This window comes from Tupaia chinensis, unplaced genomic scaffold (genome assembly GCF_000334495.1).
Source record: "Tupaia chinensis unplaced genomic scaffold, TupChi_1.0 Scaffold000104_1, whole genome shotgun sequence".
Classification (NCBI taxonomy): Eukaryota; Metazoa; Chordata; class Mammalia; order Scandentia; family Tupaiidae; genus Tupaia; species Tupaia belangeri.
In genome coordinates this window covers 338,449-355,459 of record NW_006159568.1, presented here as the reverse complement: position 1 = coordinate 355,459, position 17,011 = coordinate 338,449, and the positions used below count along the sequence as shown (strand labels likewise).

At 46.0% G+C, this 17,011-nt stretch overlaps 1 protein-coding gene across 1 annotated transcript in view; it reads right to left on the bottom strand.

Annotated features, from left to right (window-relative positions):
- The window catches only part of GABBR2 (gamma-aminobutyric acid type B receptor subunit 2), a 414,026-nt gene that overhangs the window by 139,974 nt on the left and 257,041 nt on the right, over window positions 1–17,011 (bottom strand). Inside the window, exon 7 of the mRNA XM_006143690.1 lies at window positions 13,122–13,358. Within this exon, the coding sequence (XP_006143752.1) occupies window positions 13,122–13,358 (237 nt within the window). The remainder of the gene's footprint in view (window positions 1–13,121; window positions 13,359–17,011) is intronic.

Below are 17,011 nucleotides of genomic sequence, written 5' to 3'. Positions count from 1 at the left end.
ATGGAAACGTACCTAGTGCATTAGCTGACACTTACAAATGGTGAAAATGATGAATTTTGTTATGCATATTTTATCACAATAAAAAAAATGATGGCTTAAAAAGATTGAGAACTATTGCCACAGAGAAAACTTTATAATGTGAGGGAACAAAATACATACTAAAGGAATTGTTTAAAAGAAATCACATCTGAGTGTAAAGGACCCCATGGGTCTGTTAAGTGACGAGGTTATGGGTGACTCTGATTGCTTTGGAGGGGGACTTGTCTTCGACTTTTTACATGTTCTATAATGGACATGTATTATTTTTATAATCCAAGAAAGAAATGTATATGTTATCTTAAAAACATATGAATAAATGGATGAGTCCCGTAGCATAGTGATTAAGTGAAGTGCTGTGCTTTGGGAGCTAGATCCCACATGGCCGACTGCAGTTCAAATCCCAGCCATGGCTGCTTGAAAATCACACAGGGTGTGTGTGTGTGTGTGTGTGTGTGTGTGTGTGCCCAAAATCCTGATGTAAAGGAGAGATGGAGAAAGGAATTACACTGTGACCATGCCCACTAGGGGTTTCTCTCTCTCTCTCTCCCTCTCTCTCTGGTGAACCATACACCATCTGGCCAAAAAAAAGCATGAATAAGTAAGAACATGTAACACGAGGTTTGTAAGTGCCTTCCCCTCTACTCAGGGGAAAGGTGGGTAAGTGGAAGTGGAAGCGTCTTCTTTCAGTGCTGGATGTCACCCTGAGAAACGGACCTTCAGAATGCTCATACTAAGGACAGAGCAAGCTCAAGGATGGCAGCTGGCCTAGTTAACAAGGGGTCAGGGGCCGGACTCCAGCCTCGCCTCTTACTCAGCGTATCACCACGGTCCCCGATTTCCCTACTTGGAGAGTAGGGTGGTGAGAAGCGGTGATCTCACTGGTTTATTTCAGTTCTGTCTGTGGCCGAGATTCCTCTGCCCCCTAACAGAGGAGAGCTCTTGCGGGTACTGGATAATGGCTAAAAGTGATGGTGGAAAATTAAACTGTGTGTGTTCAAATCCCAGCTTCCCCCTCCACCAGCTCTGTGATCTGGCATAAAATACTTAACCTCTCAGTTTTTCTACCTGCAAAATGCTGATAAGAAACGTCTCCACATTGTGGGGTTTGCTAGGACAGCGATAACAAAGCACCCTAAACTGCATGTGGTTTCTAAAACAGAAATGTGTCATCTCGCAGTGCTGGCAGCCAGGGTAGGGAATGGAGGGACCGGCAGGGCTGGTTCCTTCTGAGGACAGTGAGGCCGAATCAGCTCCTTCCTTTCAGTGGTTTGCTGCCAGCTACTGGCTTTCCTTGGCTTGCAGCAGCAGCAGCCTTATCTCTGCCTTCATCTTCATGTGGCATTCTCTTTGGGTGCATGCTTGTCTCCAAGTTCTCCCTTTTCATAAGAGTATTAGCTATACTGCCTACCCTATTCCTAATGAACTACATCCGCACCTCTTTATTTTCAGAAAAGATCCCATTCAGCGGAACTCCAGGTTGCGAGTTCAATATATGGATTGTGGGGCAGGGGACACGACTCAACCTATAATGAGGGTTATCATGAGGATTAAATGAGATAAGAGCATGGCACGGTACCCGGCATATAATAAGTACTCAACCTTGTAAGCCATTTCTGTTATAGTTACATCTGTCATCACAGTAATTATTACTACGGCCACCAAGTTGCTGGCTCGTTCCGAAGCGGACCTTCATTGTCTGTCTGTCTCAGGGACCCGGACAGACTCTGTACACAGGCTTCTGTTGAAGCTCTCATACAATGATACGCTCCCCCACACTGCATTTCCCAAGGAAACAGCTATTTTTTTCCTGACTCGGAGAAGTCAAACTTGCAAGCTTTGGAAGGCTAGGCGTCAATTCGAATTGCTCAACCACATTATTTTGATCTTTCAAATTTATCTGACAGCAGAAGGAGTAGGTTTCTTTCCTGTGCTGTACATTGTCTGCAGTCATTTGTAATTGTGTGTTTAAATAAACGGGGGAAGGGCAGCCACGCAACGCTTAAGAACACATGATTCTGAGACACTCACATTGAGAATTAGGGTGTAGCGCCGAACCAGGTTTACCAGTAACACATCTTGGGACTCCAGGTAGCTACTTTGCCTCTCTGAGCTACAATGGCCTAGTTCATTCAATCAACATGCATTTCATGGAATAAGAGTCAGGTCTTAAAGACACCAGGGAAGCAGATAGAATTATGAGACCCGTCGTCATGGGAGTCACAGGCTCACTGTCCGACAGCAGGAGACAGAGGGACATACCAACAGTCCAGTGCAGATAGGGCACCCCAACGCCCACCACTGTTAATACAGGGAAAGTGACCTGCTCTCCCTGTGAGTCACCTCAGCTAGTCCTTCAGACTCTCAGCTTCTTGGGGGCAAAACTGTATCTCTACTTCCCTCGCCTGGCCCTGCTATGGTTTATAGGAAGTCCTAGAAATGCTGGTTCATTTAGGAGAATTTAAAAATGGTTAAGAAATTGGGCTTCAAGTCAGCCAGACTTGGTAGCCTTGGACAAACTGTCAGTTTCTACCTGTAGGAAGTGGCCAAATCACTTGTCTTTGCTGAGCTTTAATCTCTGACACGGTCATTAATTCTTTAAGGCATTCGTTCATTAAACCAGTATTTACCAGGTACCCACTATGACTCAGGCACTTGATTCTAAGTCTTGGAGACAGAGCAGAAAACAAAACAGACATCAAGAGAAATATATGTAGTATGTTAGATGGGGTAGCCATTAATGGGGAAGAATGAAGCAGGGGGGAGTAAGCAGTTTGAGAAAGAAGCTGCAATTTTAAATGAGGTTCCAGGGAGGGCCTCACTGGAAGGTGGGAGGAGGGCAGACAGAATGTAGGTGAGAGGCAGGTGCAGACACGGGGTGGAGCTTCCAGGCACCTGGAACTGTCCATCCCCCACCCATGCGGCTGTACTGAGCATCATATTCATAATGTGTGTAAAGTGCTTAGGATCCTGCCCAGGATACAGGAGGAGCTCATTAACTGATAGCTATTATTAGCATCACGTGAGTAAATATAATTGCACTGAGGAAGGAAGATGGTAGAGACTATAAATACACGGCAAAAAGAGCAGTCGCACATCAAAGATTATTATTACGGTTGTTGTTTATTACTAGCAATTACCACTTGAAAAGGTTCCTGACAGTCTGAAGTCATGGGGTCCATTAATAACTTCCCCTCCCCCTCCAGCCCTGGGAGATGCTAATGGCGGAGGGAGAGATGGGAGATTGCAGGAGAAGGGGTAGGAGGGTCTCTCCTGCCTCACAACAGAAGCAGCAAGAAACACCCCACCGATTCCCCCCCATCACACACATGGGATATTCCACAACCTGTGCGAATTAGTGACGCCAGGTATCACAGTAATGATTTGGGAATCGCTATTAGCAGATTCAAGAACTATAAGTCTTGTTAATACTTCTGTTGTCAGTTCTAATTATTTGTTAGGTTGAGAAAGTCTTTGTAGTTTACAGAAGCCTCGAAGGCAGCAAAGTGGAAAAGTGTGATTGAATTTCTCAATCACGCATGGATTCAATTCAATGAAGTTAACTCAGGGTTACCAGTGATTACCGAGCTTCTACCGATGTGAAAAGCACTAGGTAAAATACTGTGGGATTCTGAGAAATAAATATCTGTGGTCCCCGCCAATCTTGGGTGTGTGTGTGCTAATTCCTTCGGGGAGATAAATATGGGTGCCCCAGGGCTGACTACAACAGTCAGGAGGTTCAAGCAAAACGCACCAAAGTGTAAGGGAGAGGAGTTCAGAACCCTCTTATCTGGTGTGTGGGAGGACTGGTTCTAAAGCTAACACGTAAGATAACCGTTAAATAAAAATTACAGGAGGCTATTGTTGTGAACTAAGTAAGCTCCTACACTGGGCCCCTACAGACCAGACTAAACTAAAATGGCATGACTCACGCTAAAGTTCTACATCATCAAGCAGGAACTACATTGTTATCTGACTTTTGGAGAGATCAGGAGAATGAGAGAGAACAACCAAATCTACGAAACAGGCCAATTTTAATTGATATGATAATGAGCTTTAGTACTTATAAAAAGGTAACCTGACGTTAACTAACCCATTATTTTTCTATTATTCTCTCTGTCCCCACCTTACAAGTGAGGCACGAAGAAAGTTAGAAAATGGAAGTGGGTAAGGGCCGGGAGCATCTGCCCATGTGGCTAGATATAAAAACTGATCCGGGCAGAAAATTCCCCTCCAGAGGTAATACAGGTGAGAGATTTCCAGTGAGAGATCTCTAGCTGACTAAGTCACGTTTTTGTTTTTGTTTTGTTTTTTTTTTTGGAGAGGTTTTTCACTATAGGGCGCATGCGCTCACCAGACAGACAGAGAGAGAGACAGAGAGATAGAAAGCGAGAAATCACTCTCCAGGGGGGATGGTCACGCCGCAATCCCTTCTCCTCCATTCTCCTCTCGGTATCTTGGGCACGCACGCACATGCGCCCAGCGTGAGTTTTAAGCCACCGGGTCTGGGATGTGAACAGCGGTCGACTACATGGGAGTCCAGCGACATAGCCATGACGCTAACTGCTGGTTCCCTAAGTCACGTTTTGATAGAGCTAATTATATAGCTAATAACCAGTGGGCACAGTCACGTTTGATATAGCCAATGGGATGAAAGTAATCAGTAGGCCCAGTCAATGATCAACCTACGTGACCCTGGTTAGAAAACTTTAAACCCCATAGAAAGTAACTACCAGGACCCTTGAGACTCTCTCTCTCTCCACTCCAGCCTTCTCCTACCTCTCAGAAGTGTCCTTTCACTTTTACTTAATAAAGTACCCTTTGTTTTCACTATTGGTGTGTTTCACTCAATTATTTGTCCAAAACATCAAGAACCTGGAGATCTCCATTCCAACAGAGTGGAGTGTAATTCCCAGGTACTTCCAGGCCAGCAGGTGCCAACACCCAAGGCAGGCAGTCCTTCAGGGAAGGATGCAGGTGTGAGCCACTAGCAGGTCCACAGGTCCCAGGTCCCAAGGGCAAGTGAGAAATCTTTCCCCATTCCTAACCCACCCTAGGATAGCCATACTGTAATCCCTTCCCCTCCATTCTCTCAATGATTTGGAACAAGCACACATATATGTCTGTACACATGCCTGGTATTTTTGTTTGTTTGTTTTTGTTTTTTTCAAGAGAGATTTTTTGCTATAGGGTGCCTGCATTCACTAGACAGACAGAGAGAGACAGAGAGACAGAAAGTGAGAAATCACCTCCCAGGGGGGATGACCACACTGCGGTCCCTTCTCCTCTATTCTATCTCCTCTCAGGATTTTGAGCATGCATGCACATGTGCCTGGTGTGAGATTAAGCCACTGGGTCCAGGACTTGAACCACAGTTGACTACATGGAAGTCCAGTGAGGTAACCATTACACCGTCTGCTGATCCCCACGCCTGGTGCCTTTTCTTTTCTTTCTTTTTTTTTTTTTTTTTTTGAGATATTTTTGCTACAGGGCACGTGCACTCGCCAGATATTTTTGCTACAGAGAGAGACAGAGAGACAGAAAGCGAGAAATCACCCCCCAGGGGTGATGGTCATGCCGCAATCCCTTCTCCTCCATTCTCCTCACGGGATCTTGGGCACGCACACACACACGCCCGGCGTGAGTTTTAAGCCACCGGGTCCCAGACGGGAACCGCAGTCGACTACATGGGAGTCCAGTGACATAGCCATTATGCTAACTGCTGGTCCCCCTGGTGCATTTTCTGAGCTGCCAGGTTTGAGACTAAAACCGTGTGGAGTCAGTCATGTGGGATCCTACACCTTAACCACCATGCACCTGCCAACCCCAGGCAATCATAGATCTTTATGTGAGTTTGAGGGAGTAGTGGTTAACTGGAGAATGAAGGGAGAGAGATTAGGTTTTCAAATCTGCTCCTACAGAATGCTGTATTGATCTGATTCCACTCGAACTACCTCAGTCTGGGAAGGGGTGGGGACAAGTAGGATACAGAGAAAGTTCCAGAAAAGTTTGCTGTTGATTGTAGATATAGCCAAGAAAGGCTTATGAAAGAGGGACCTTAGAATAAAAAAGAGTTTGTGGCATTTGGCAGGAGGTCACTGGGACAAGCCCCATTTTCTAGGACACCCATAGGCACATCCAGCGTGGACCCTTACACAGCGTCTGGCAACTTCTCTAGTGACTACCTTAAGGACAAAGCCAGGAAACAGGCAGAATCATGACAGTCCAGGGCATGGTAGAAAAATGACCAGGTCCAAAAGGTGCCAAATCCTGGGGAGGTAGAGTTTTCCCCTCTTTGTTCTTTTTTCCTTTTTCTTTTCTTTTTTTAAGAGACAATTTCTTATTATATTGCCCAGGCCAGTCTCATCCTCCTCTTGCCCAGTCCTCCTAGGTAGCCGGAATTAGAGATATATACCACCATACCAGACCCCTAGTCTTCTGCTTCTCATCTCACCCAAATTCAACCTAAAAAAACAATCTCTCAGCAAAACATTAAACAGACATAAGAAAGTTAAGGTTCTTTGTTGAAAACAATGTATACAGTAATATCCCTGACTTGATGATCACAGACTCCATGTGTGCACTGAAAAGCCATACTGTATGCCATAAAGATGTGTGACAATTAAGTGTAAGTAAAAAAAAATTAAATTACAAAACTCTCTGGGCTAAATAAAGACACCACATATACGACACAGATGTTTGGCTGGTGGGAGCCTGAAGGTTAGCTTCTATATTGAAAAATAAAACCAGCACCCTAAAAGATCCAACAGGCAAGAGACATAGGCCAATTCATAACAAAATAATATTGAACTTGTTTGTGTGAGCCTGTGTGTGTGTGAGCCTGTGTGTGTGTGTGTGTGTGTGTGTGTGTGTGTGTGTGTGAAGTTATCTGTTTGGATTAAAAAAATCAACCATACAACTTCAGGATCACAGTAGAGTTAGGCAACAGCGGGTTCGAAATAAACATTGTGTTTTCTCTTGGGATGAGGAGCCTCTTGGTTTTCACCAACTAACTATTGGGTTGTCGGGGAAGTCCTGACCTATCTTCCTCTTTCTCTGTGCAAAATTGCATCATTACTTGTCTGACGATCCAAGAGTTTGATCTAACTTGGAGTACTTGGAATTCCACGCACACTGAATTTACAATGTCCCCTTCTTAGGAAAAGAGTCGAGGGGCAGGAGACGTTGGAAGGGGAGAGAAGGCAGTATTGAGTCTTCATAGAAATAATTTTTACAAGTTCTTGCATCAAATACACTGGCGAAGGCTGGATTACTCTTCACCAGCCACACAAGCAAACAGATCAATAAACTCTGCAAATTGTCATCGGCTGTTCTTCATCACCCACGTGAGATCAATTAGAAGATAACAGCCTTCAGGGGTGAAACGCCCAAACAGGAGGGTGCCAGCTTCTCCTGACAGATGTCCATTGGGAAGTCCAGATCTACAGCTGGTTGAGAGTCTGGGCCGAGGATAAGGGACAGTTGTATTATTTGGAGGAATGTGTGGTCACGCCCTTTCCTGCTATGACAGCTTCTACACTGTAAGAATGGAGCCCAGGTCTCACAGTCAAAGAAGCTTCAGGCGCTTCTTTCAGTTCTTCTCTAGCCACATGCTCTTGGAGTCTCATATTTTCTACCCTGACCTGGTGTACATACCCTCAGGAATGCTTAGGAAAGACATTATATATATTGCATTTTCATGGGGTAAAATGAGAGTCTACTTTCAGCCTGTCATAGGCACCCCAAGCTGTGACGTCCTTTCAAAAGACAAATCAGAAGAGATATTCACCAAAGAGGGTACACTGGTAGTTAGTCATCAATCTTAGCCTGGCATACTCAAAAGACCTGTTCATTTTGAGATCTGGGAGGACACCTTTGTTCCAAGAGACTGGAAATGGAAAATAATTAAAAAATGATCACCAATGAAAATTAAGGCTTTGGTTTTAACCTGAATGCTTAGCCAGCGTTCCCCAGCATGTTGGAAAGGTTATGGTCTCTAGTCAATGAATTCAGTGCATCTTTCTCCAATGAGAGGAACCTGTTAAGCCCTACAGTACATTGTCAGGTTGGGTGTTGGAGAAGAGGAGCCTGGTCTTGCATCCTCACTCCTAACACATAGCACAGGATAAGTACCCTCGGAATGGGTTCCTTACAATTCTTCATATGACAACAACCTCCGGTCTTTACTCCCCTAGGGGAAGCACTGTCTTCCCTCCAGGAGCCTTGGGCAGACCTCAAAAACTGCCCAGCAATTATTCATCTACTTACTTATGTTCCCCACTGGTAGGGGAGGGGGCTCTTGAGGGCAGGGACCACTCAATATTATTCTTTATACTCCAAGTACCCAGCATAAAGACTGCTAATGCAGTGAATTAATATGAAAAAAATGCATCTTCTACAGGTTTACAATCCCAAAGTGTGTATGTGTTGTGTGTGTGCACACGCATGTGGACGTGCTCATATCTACACTGGTGCCCCAAGAAGTTCCCAAGATTACTATTTGAGAATGATATGGCCTCCTTGTTAATATGTGAATTCCTGAGCCTTACCGAAAGACAACTGAATCAGAAGTTCTGGGTCCGCTTGGGGCAGCTGAATCTTTAACAGAGCTCTTTGGGAGACCGCATGCATAGCAAAGTTCAGGAACCTTTGCCCTCAGTGAATGCTGCTAAGCTGGGTTCCTACCCCTTATCATTTTCAGATGAGAGGACTCTCAGAGTACTCTATGCCTGAGAGTACTTGAGACATGAGGCCTCAATAGCTATTTCTAGCTTGAGTTTCGTGGTCACACATTTGGCAGAAGAGGGGCCTCCAAGTGAGGAAGCATCCTGAGGTTTCCAGACCTTGGAGAGCTAACTAGGGCTGAGCATCATAAAGCACCCTGGGGAGTCAGAGGTGAGCAGCAACCCCAGGCCAGGCAAGCAGATATGTAGACTCCCATTTCAGTGGGTTTCCCTAAGAAGGGCAGCTGAGAGGGAAGCTCCTTTTTTTTTTTTTTCCTTTGGAGAGGTTTTTGCTATAGAACATGTACGCTCGCCAGAAAGACAGAGAGAAAGAAAGCAAGAAATCACCCCTCCAGGGGGGATGGCCATACCTCAATCCCTTCTCCTCCCTTCTCCTCTCAGGATCTTGGACACACACACACATGTGCCTGGCGTTGAGTTTAAGCCCCCAGGTCTGGGATTCAAACTGCAGTCAACCACATGGGAGTCCAGTGTCATAGCCATTATGCCAACTTCTGGTCCCGAGAGGGAAATTCCTAAGACGATATAACAGAGCTAGTCCCCAAGCTAAACTGGATTCTCAACCTAGGCTACATGGAAGAAATTTCTTCAACATACCAACCAGGAGCCTCAGGCCCAGCTCCCAGCCGAGAGTGTGCATACGGAATCAATAGAAATTGAGTCACAAATATAATTAATTTAATGTGTTTAAACGATTTTCCGTAATAGTAAACATGCTGGATGAGGGTGACCCAGAATAAAGTGTCTGCCTGAGAGTGGAAAAATGGATACTGTGTGTGTTGTATAATGAAAACCCTTCAGCAAATGGAAAATGTCTCAATTTATTTCCACCTCCCTTGTTCCTTTCCTTTCTAACTCTTTATTTATAGCTGATCTTGGCCTTCTGTGATCTCCTTGGACCACAGAGACACTTTTTATATTGTCAGAAGATGTCCTTTTTCTGTGATCAGAAGACAATTGTAATGAAACCTGTCTACGATCTGGTGACAAGCTCATACTAATATGTGACAGACAGGATAAGGAGGAGAGTAAGACAAAGTGCAGGACTCTTTCACCGTTGCCATCTTGCTCAACTAAAGGGGACTTGTACAATAGGAAAGGAGGTGGCCTTGAGTCAGGAGGATGCAGGGTCAGTCAGGTCTCTGCCAAACAGTCCTGCCAGGTGACACTGGAGTCATTTCCCCCTCTCTGGACTTCAGATACTCATCTATACCAGGAGGGCATGGGATTTGAGGATTTATTATTATTTTAGATAGGTCTTGCTATGTCAAAATCCTCCTGCCTCAGCCTCCCAGGTAGCTAGGACCGCTGGTATGTACTACACTCTGGGGTTTTAGGGTGGGCCAGGAATTGAACCTGGGCTTCCCATGTGGCTTCAGCCAGTATGCATCATCAAAGTAGAGCCAAATGTGAGGATATTTAAGGCCACATTCAGTTCTGGTGGTCACTGGATTATGAGTTACAAACTGGAGCAGGTGTGAATAGGTATCAAGGAATTCCCCATTAAAATGAAACTCGTCTTTGGGCCATGGGAAGCGTTATAGGCCTGCGCACCCATCAAGGGTGGGTCCTGCGACCTGGCTTAGATGATGGAGCACACAGAGTGGGCACAAATGATCTCCAACTAAGACATGGCAGGCATCTAGGCAAAAGGCCTCCTAGAGTCTGTGGTTCTCTATTCACCCATTTCAACTTTAGAGACTAAGAATTCATTCTACTATTGGGTCGTTGGAAAAGTCGTGGTGCATTTTTGCATAGAAAAAAATACGTCATGACTTTCCCAACGACCTGATAAATAACCAAAACATGGAAAGATGACCTGAATTAAGGGTGCATGTTTTAAAGCAGCCCTGCTCCAGAACTACCTGTGGAATCTGGGTAAACCCCACCCTTCTCTGAATCTCAGTCCATGAACTTGTACAAGGAAGAGAAAGGACTTAGGAAGTATTCTGACTGGTGCTCTGTCCAGCCTTTCTGCAGGGTGGGTCTCAGAGGCACTGGGGTAGGAAGAGCGCTGTGGGAAGAATCGAGTTGACCAAACCGGGTCTGGGCTTCACTCTTTGACTAAAAAGCTCCTCTTTAATCTTACTTATATAACAGGCTCCATGTGAGACTTTATAATAAGAGGTTCTGAGGATAAAAAAAAAAATGTTTTAAGTCACTGGTCTGAGGAAAGCTGTGAAAGTTTCCGGCCTGAATCTAGGCTGTGCAGTAAAAGCAGACTTCGCAATAACTATACAGAGCCTTTACTTCTGCACTGTGGGAGGAGCTGCCCAGAGGCTGCAGGCCCAGGGCGGCTTTCCCGTTCCGGAGGGATTTTGAAACTGATTCCTTTTTAGCAAACTGCAGCACCTCCCCATCGCCCACAGAGGTGGTTCTCAAACTCTAGCACGTGTTGGAATCACTTGGGGTGGGGGTGGTTGTTAAACACAGATGGCTGGCCTCCACCCACTCCCAGGGACTCTGATTCTGTGAGCCTGGGGTAGGGCCCGAGAATGTGCACTTTAAACAAGCTCCCAGGTGAGGCTGAGCACACTTTGAGGATGGCGTGGCCCTCCAGAATTGGGCCCCAAATTGTCTCTCAGCCTCATCACCTACCTTTCCAGTGTTCTGGTCCCAGGAATCATCTCCTTCCCACCCACCCCACCCCCCCACTCACCACACGCATATGCACGCATGTGCACGCACACACGCACAGACACACACACACACACACACACAGGCACACACATACACACATGCTTTTCTCCCAAGCTTCCCAGGCTCCATCTGGCCAGATATCGGGCCCCTCTATACATGTCTAAGTCCTACCTACTGTTTAAGGCATGGCTCAAATGCTGTCTCACCCAAAATGGCTACCCTGCAACCAGCAGGTGGCATAATGGTTAAGGACTGAACTCCCATATGGCCCACCCTGGTTCGAGTCCCAGATCCTGTGGCTTGAAACTCATACCAGGTGCTTGTGTGCGTGTGGCCAAAACCCCAGGAGGAGAATGGAGGAGAAGGGATTGTGGTGTCACCAGACCCTCTAGGGAGGGGGGTCATTTCTCACCTTGCCTCTCTCTGTCTCTCTCCAGCAAAACATGTGCCCTGTGGCAAAAAAAAAAACCAAAAAACAAAAAACAAAAAACAAAACCTTAAAAAAAATGCTCTCCTGAATTTTTTCACCCAAGGCCAAAGAAATCCCTCCAGGCTTATAGAGTCTGTCCCACGGTGTTGTACACTCTCCACTTCTTGTTACTCTTGTCCAAGTCTGACCCTGCACCTGAGTCCCAGGCCCCAAGACAGGGAACCCATCCGACCTTGGCATCTACATTCTCAGCACATGCACAGGGCCAATGCCAGCCTGAACACGTGCACAGTGAAGAAATGCACTCACTGATCAGCTCCTCTTACTAGCCCAAGATAGATGGACTCTGTAAATTAGAACACAGGGCAGCACCTAGTCTTCAGACACAGTTCCCACATTTTCTGGGAGCAGGCCAGTAACAAGTACATTATGAAACTCAAATAATGACCACCTGTGTCCACAAGCAGGCAGTATTGGAATGTAGCGATTAAGAGCTAGACCCAGGTTCGAATCCCAACCTGCCTCTGATTAACTGTAGGGCTTGAATGTTCTCGGCTCCAGACTCCTCGCAGTTAATGGAGTGAACAGCACTTGCCTCCGATGGATGGTGTAAGGGTGCAGTGAGATCATTATTAATAACAATAACTATTAGCATTTATTGGGTAAACGTCAACCTTGCCTATCAGGTGACCGTTGTGGAGTCTAAGCACAGTGTCTAGCAGATACTGAGCATTCAGCAAATCATAGTCATTATTATCACTGATGATTTTCTCAACTTCCATGCAAGACATATATTATTACACCCATTTTCCAGATGAGAAACTCGAGACTCAGAACAAGCAGCAAATACCAGCGATTTTTAGCTTGCAGTGGTTAATTTTTATAATTACTTCATGAGTGTGTATTCCCATTCTGTGAATGAAGATTCTAAAATTTAAACAAGGTAACCTGCAAGTGGAGCCCCAGGATTTGAACCTGACTTTGGGTCCAGAGCTCCTGCTGGCCCATCCCAGGTAAATGGCACCTGCCTGTGTGCAGTCAACTCTCCATCCCTTTCACATCAATAAGTTAGGCAGAAGCATCTGCCCGGTGTGTCAGATAGCACGTGCTACCTCCGCCCGTTTCAACAGGCCTGCAATCCTATGGCCCCCAAGAAGTTATTCCAATGGTCTGAGAGAACAGACTGCATATCAGAGGTGTGTGACAGCCCCTCTTCTTCCATATCCCCAAGCGACTCTAGGGAAAGCAGAGCCTGGAGGTGCGGAACTGACCGTGACCCCGAAGAAGTTGGTCTCGTTCATGGCGTTGAGGATGATCCTGCCCAGCGTGTGGTCTGTGTAGTTGAAGTCCTGGATCCGCTGGTGCCGACTGCTGGCGTGCAGTGTCTCCATGGCTCTCTGCAACGTCTTGGCAATGACCCAGATGCCGTCGTAGGCATACCCGTGGAACTTGCTGGGCCCCACGCCTGACCGCTTGTTGTTGTACTCTCGCTCGTACTGCTGCGGAGTCTGGGAAAACAAAAGGGTCAGGATGCCACGTTACAGCTGGCAGGCGCACTGGGCACACGGTGCCCAGAAGCTGCCATGCTGCGTGCCACATGTGGTGCTGGGTTCACATGTACAATATCACACTAATTCTCACAACGGCCTCATAGGGTGGGTACTACTATTGCTCCCATTTTACAGAAGAGGAAACAGATTCAGAGAGAGTCATTTCCCTAGGGCCACATAGCTGGCAAGTGAGAGGGCTGAGATTTGAAGCCTGTCTGTCTGAAAAGGCTCAGGAGAAGGAATATACACCCTAATCAGACCTCCCCTGATATTTGCAGGGCTGGGGACTACCATACCATATGTCACAATATTTAAGTTATAGACAAGTGAACAAACTGTCCAATACACCCATTTCTACCTCCCCATCACGACAAACACACCTTCCTAATGATCAAGAAGGCCACATTTGAATTCAGATCTCAAGGGTTCTTCAGAGCTTCAGTCTAGACACAGCAGTGCAGGGGGAGCTGGCCTTGTTCTGCAGTCCCTCCCCTCCCCTCTTCTGTTTTTCCCTTCCCTCCCCAGCTCTACCATGCACACCAGCCAGGCTCAGTCCATACCCCCTTACCCTTCCAGCATCAGCAGCCCCTTGACCACACTATGAACTAGGGCTGACCCCGGCCCTGGAAGTGACTCTAGCCCCGTGGGTAGAAAATTCAGAGTCTTGAATTCAGCCTTGAAGCTATATGGCTACAAGCTCCAGGTGGGCTGCAGGCTCCAGGTGGGCTGTCCCTGTGTTGTCCTGCCCATCTCCCAGACCTTATAGATTTCCAGTGAGGCTCCCTTAGAGCTCAGGGACTGGGGGTGGTCCCAGCTGCTCAGGTGTAAGGTCACATCCATGCTTCCTACTCTCTTCTTTCACCTCCATGATATAACGGTGTCTGTGAATAGCTTGTCATTAAAAAAAAGAATTTTTTCTCCCATTGAATGCATTTCATGAAAGAATTTCATTGGCGATATTAACATTCTGATTGTGGCCACAAAATGATGAAATTGCCTTTTTGTGCCAGTCCCTGGAGCTTGCACTTCCAAATGAATGCCGCCCGGGGGACCCATTACCCTTAGCCCTTCCCTGGGCCTTTTCTCAACTCACTCTGAACCACTCTGCCAGAAGTGTCATCAGAGCCCCCGGGCTCAGCTCAGTCTTTGGAAAACCCTCTTTGGGACAAACTACACATAGAAACTATCCACTCACTGTCAGTTTATGCCCAGAAGGGCCCTTAGAGATGGGCACACATGCCCCCTCCATCTACAGCCTGAGGCACAAGGATGTCCAGAGACTTGCTCAAGGTCATAGCTTGTGAGTGTCTGTGTGTCTGTGTGTGTGTCTCTATATGTGTGCACCTCTGTGTATGGGTTTCTGTGTGTTTCTATATATATGTGTGTCTGTGTGTGTGTCTATTATATATGCATCTGTGTATGTGTGCATGCATACATGCGTGCATGTGCATGTGTAGCTAGACTAGCCTCTTGTTCCAGGTCTGCCACCTCAGTCATCTTTGACTTCTGAGGTGATAATTACCCTTTGGAAACTGCCATGATTGTCTAGGGTCAGGCCTAGCACCCCACACTGGGTGGAGGGACTGGGCCATCCAAGACCGGGTTTTCTACGACCAGAGCCACTGTGACCAAGAAGCCAAGTCTCCTGAGGGTCACACACAAGTGCCTGGGGAGCAAGTGCCACGTGCCCAGCTGAGACCTGCAGGTGATGAATTCTGCCTGCCCCAATGCCAATAATGTTCCAACAACAATTCCCACCTTTTTCATTTCAGGGACCTACTAGAAGGTTCAGGTTTTATCCCCATTTACAATTTCCCTCAGAAAGGCAGCACCTCAAGCCATCACTACTGTTCATCACTCAATACCTGGCAGTAGGAATTCTCACATTCCAGGGCTCCTTCAGGAAGACCGGAGCCTCTCAGCCCAGCTCAGCTCCCCAGGCCCTGGCCCACGGGTAATTACATCCCTCCGCCCACCACGCGTGGCCATCCACGCTGGCTTTTGAAGCTCTGCAATCAACCTTGGCCATTCCAGCTCCTCCTAGGGAACATGAAATGATCCACTATGAGCTGCTCGTCTTAGGAGTCCTTTAATCACACTGAGTTCACTCACACCTCAGGGCTTTTGCACTAGCTGTGTTCTCTGCCAGAAGGCTCCTTCCCCAGCTCTCGGCATGATATTCTCAGCACTCAAATGTCAACACCTGTCACTTCTCAGGGACCACATCCTTAACTCTCACCTGCTCTAAAAACCCCTCATTCTCTGTCCAGCAGTTGTATCTTCTTTATTACACTTACTGATCCTTGCAATTTTCCATTTTTGAAATTTTACTTATTTATTTCTTCTATGAGTGAGAGACACAGAAAGAGATAGAGAGAAAGAGAGGAAGAGAGAGAGAGACAGCACCCCAATAGGGTCTTCACGCTGCAGTCCCTTCCCAGCTTCAGTCAGCCCCAGGGCACACACAGACTCAGTGTACTCAGGAGGTCTCTGGACGGGAACTCTGAGCCTTCCGTGCGGGTCAGCCTTGCAGAGCATCCTGTTTTTTCACTGTGCCACCGTTCGGCCCTGCTCCCTGCAATTTTCTTGCTTATGTGTTTACTCCCTTACTGTCTGTTGTCCCACTCTCTCCTCCTTTCCCGACTAGACCTAAGCTGCCTGCAGTTGGGTATGTGATCTATCTCCATCACTGAGTATCATCAGGTCCCCAGGCAATTCCTGTCTAGACTCCAGGCCTCAGTTTATGCCTGCAAAACACAGGAAAAATCCCTATTCACTCATGGTACGGCCAAATTATCACCCCCCAAAATAAGAAGTTACAATCTCACTGTGTATGGAAGTACCCATTTCCATGCTTGTTTGACAATAGGTATTTTAACTTTTTATTTATTTATTTATTTTTTAATGATTCAATTGTTTTATTGTGGACTATATAATCTACATATAAAGTTATTACAGACATAATTTTTTCTACATCTTCAGTAGATTGAACACAAAATAAGTAATACAAAAAAATTTACAGAAAAAAATTGATAAAAATAGTATTACCACATATCAAAAATCTTTCAGCAAAAGACAGTCATTAAAAGCAAAAACAAGAATAGATTATCTAAATAAAATGATTAGTTCATGAGATTAGTCATAAACATTAAGATAAACATTACTTATCAATGTTTTTTTTTCTTTACATTTTTAAATACATTCAATCACATTATTTAGCTTACAAGGTGATCATTTCAATATGTGAACATTTCTCCCCGGTCCAGTTGATCAAAATATAACAATACTACCTCCCTGTCTCAACAATGCTGTCTCTGTATCCCTCCTCCAAATGTTTTTCCCCAGGACCCGCTCCTCCATACACACCACATCTTGCATTCACACCCATCTCTTGTGTTTGTACATCCTTTAGCCCGTCAGCTTCAGTTATAGAGTGTGGACACTCGGTATATATTAAGTGGGGACATACAGTGTCTCTCCTTCATAGCCTGGCTTGCTTCACTCAGCAGTAAATCTTCCATATTCTTCCACTTTCTGTCAAAAGCCAGGGTTTTGTTGTTTTTTATGGCTGAATAGTATTCCATAGAATATATGTGCCACTGTCCTAGCCA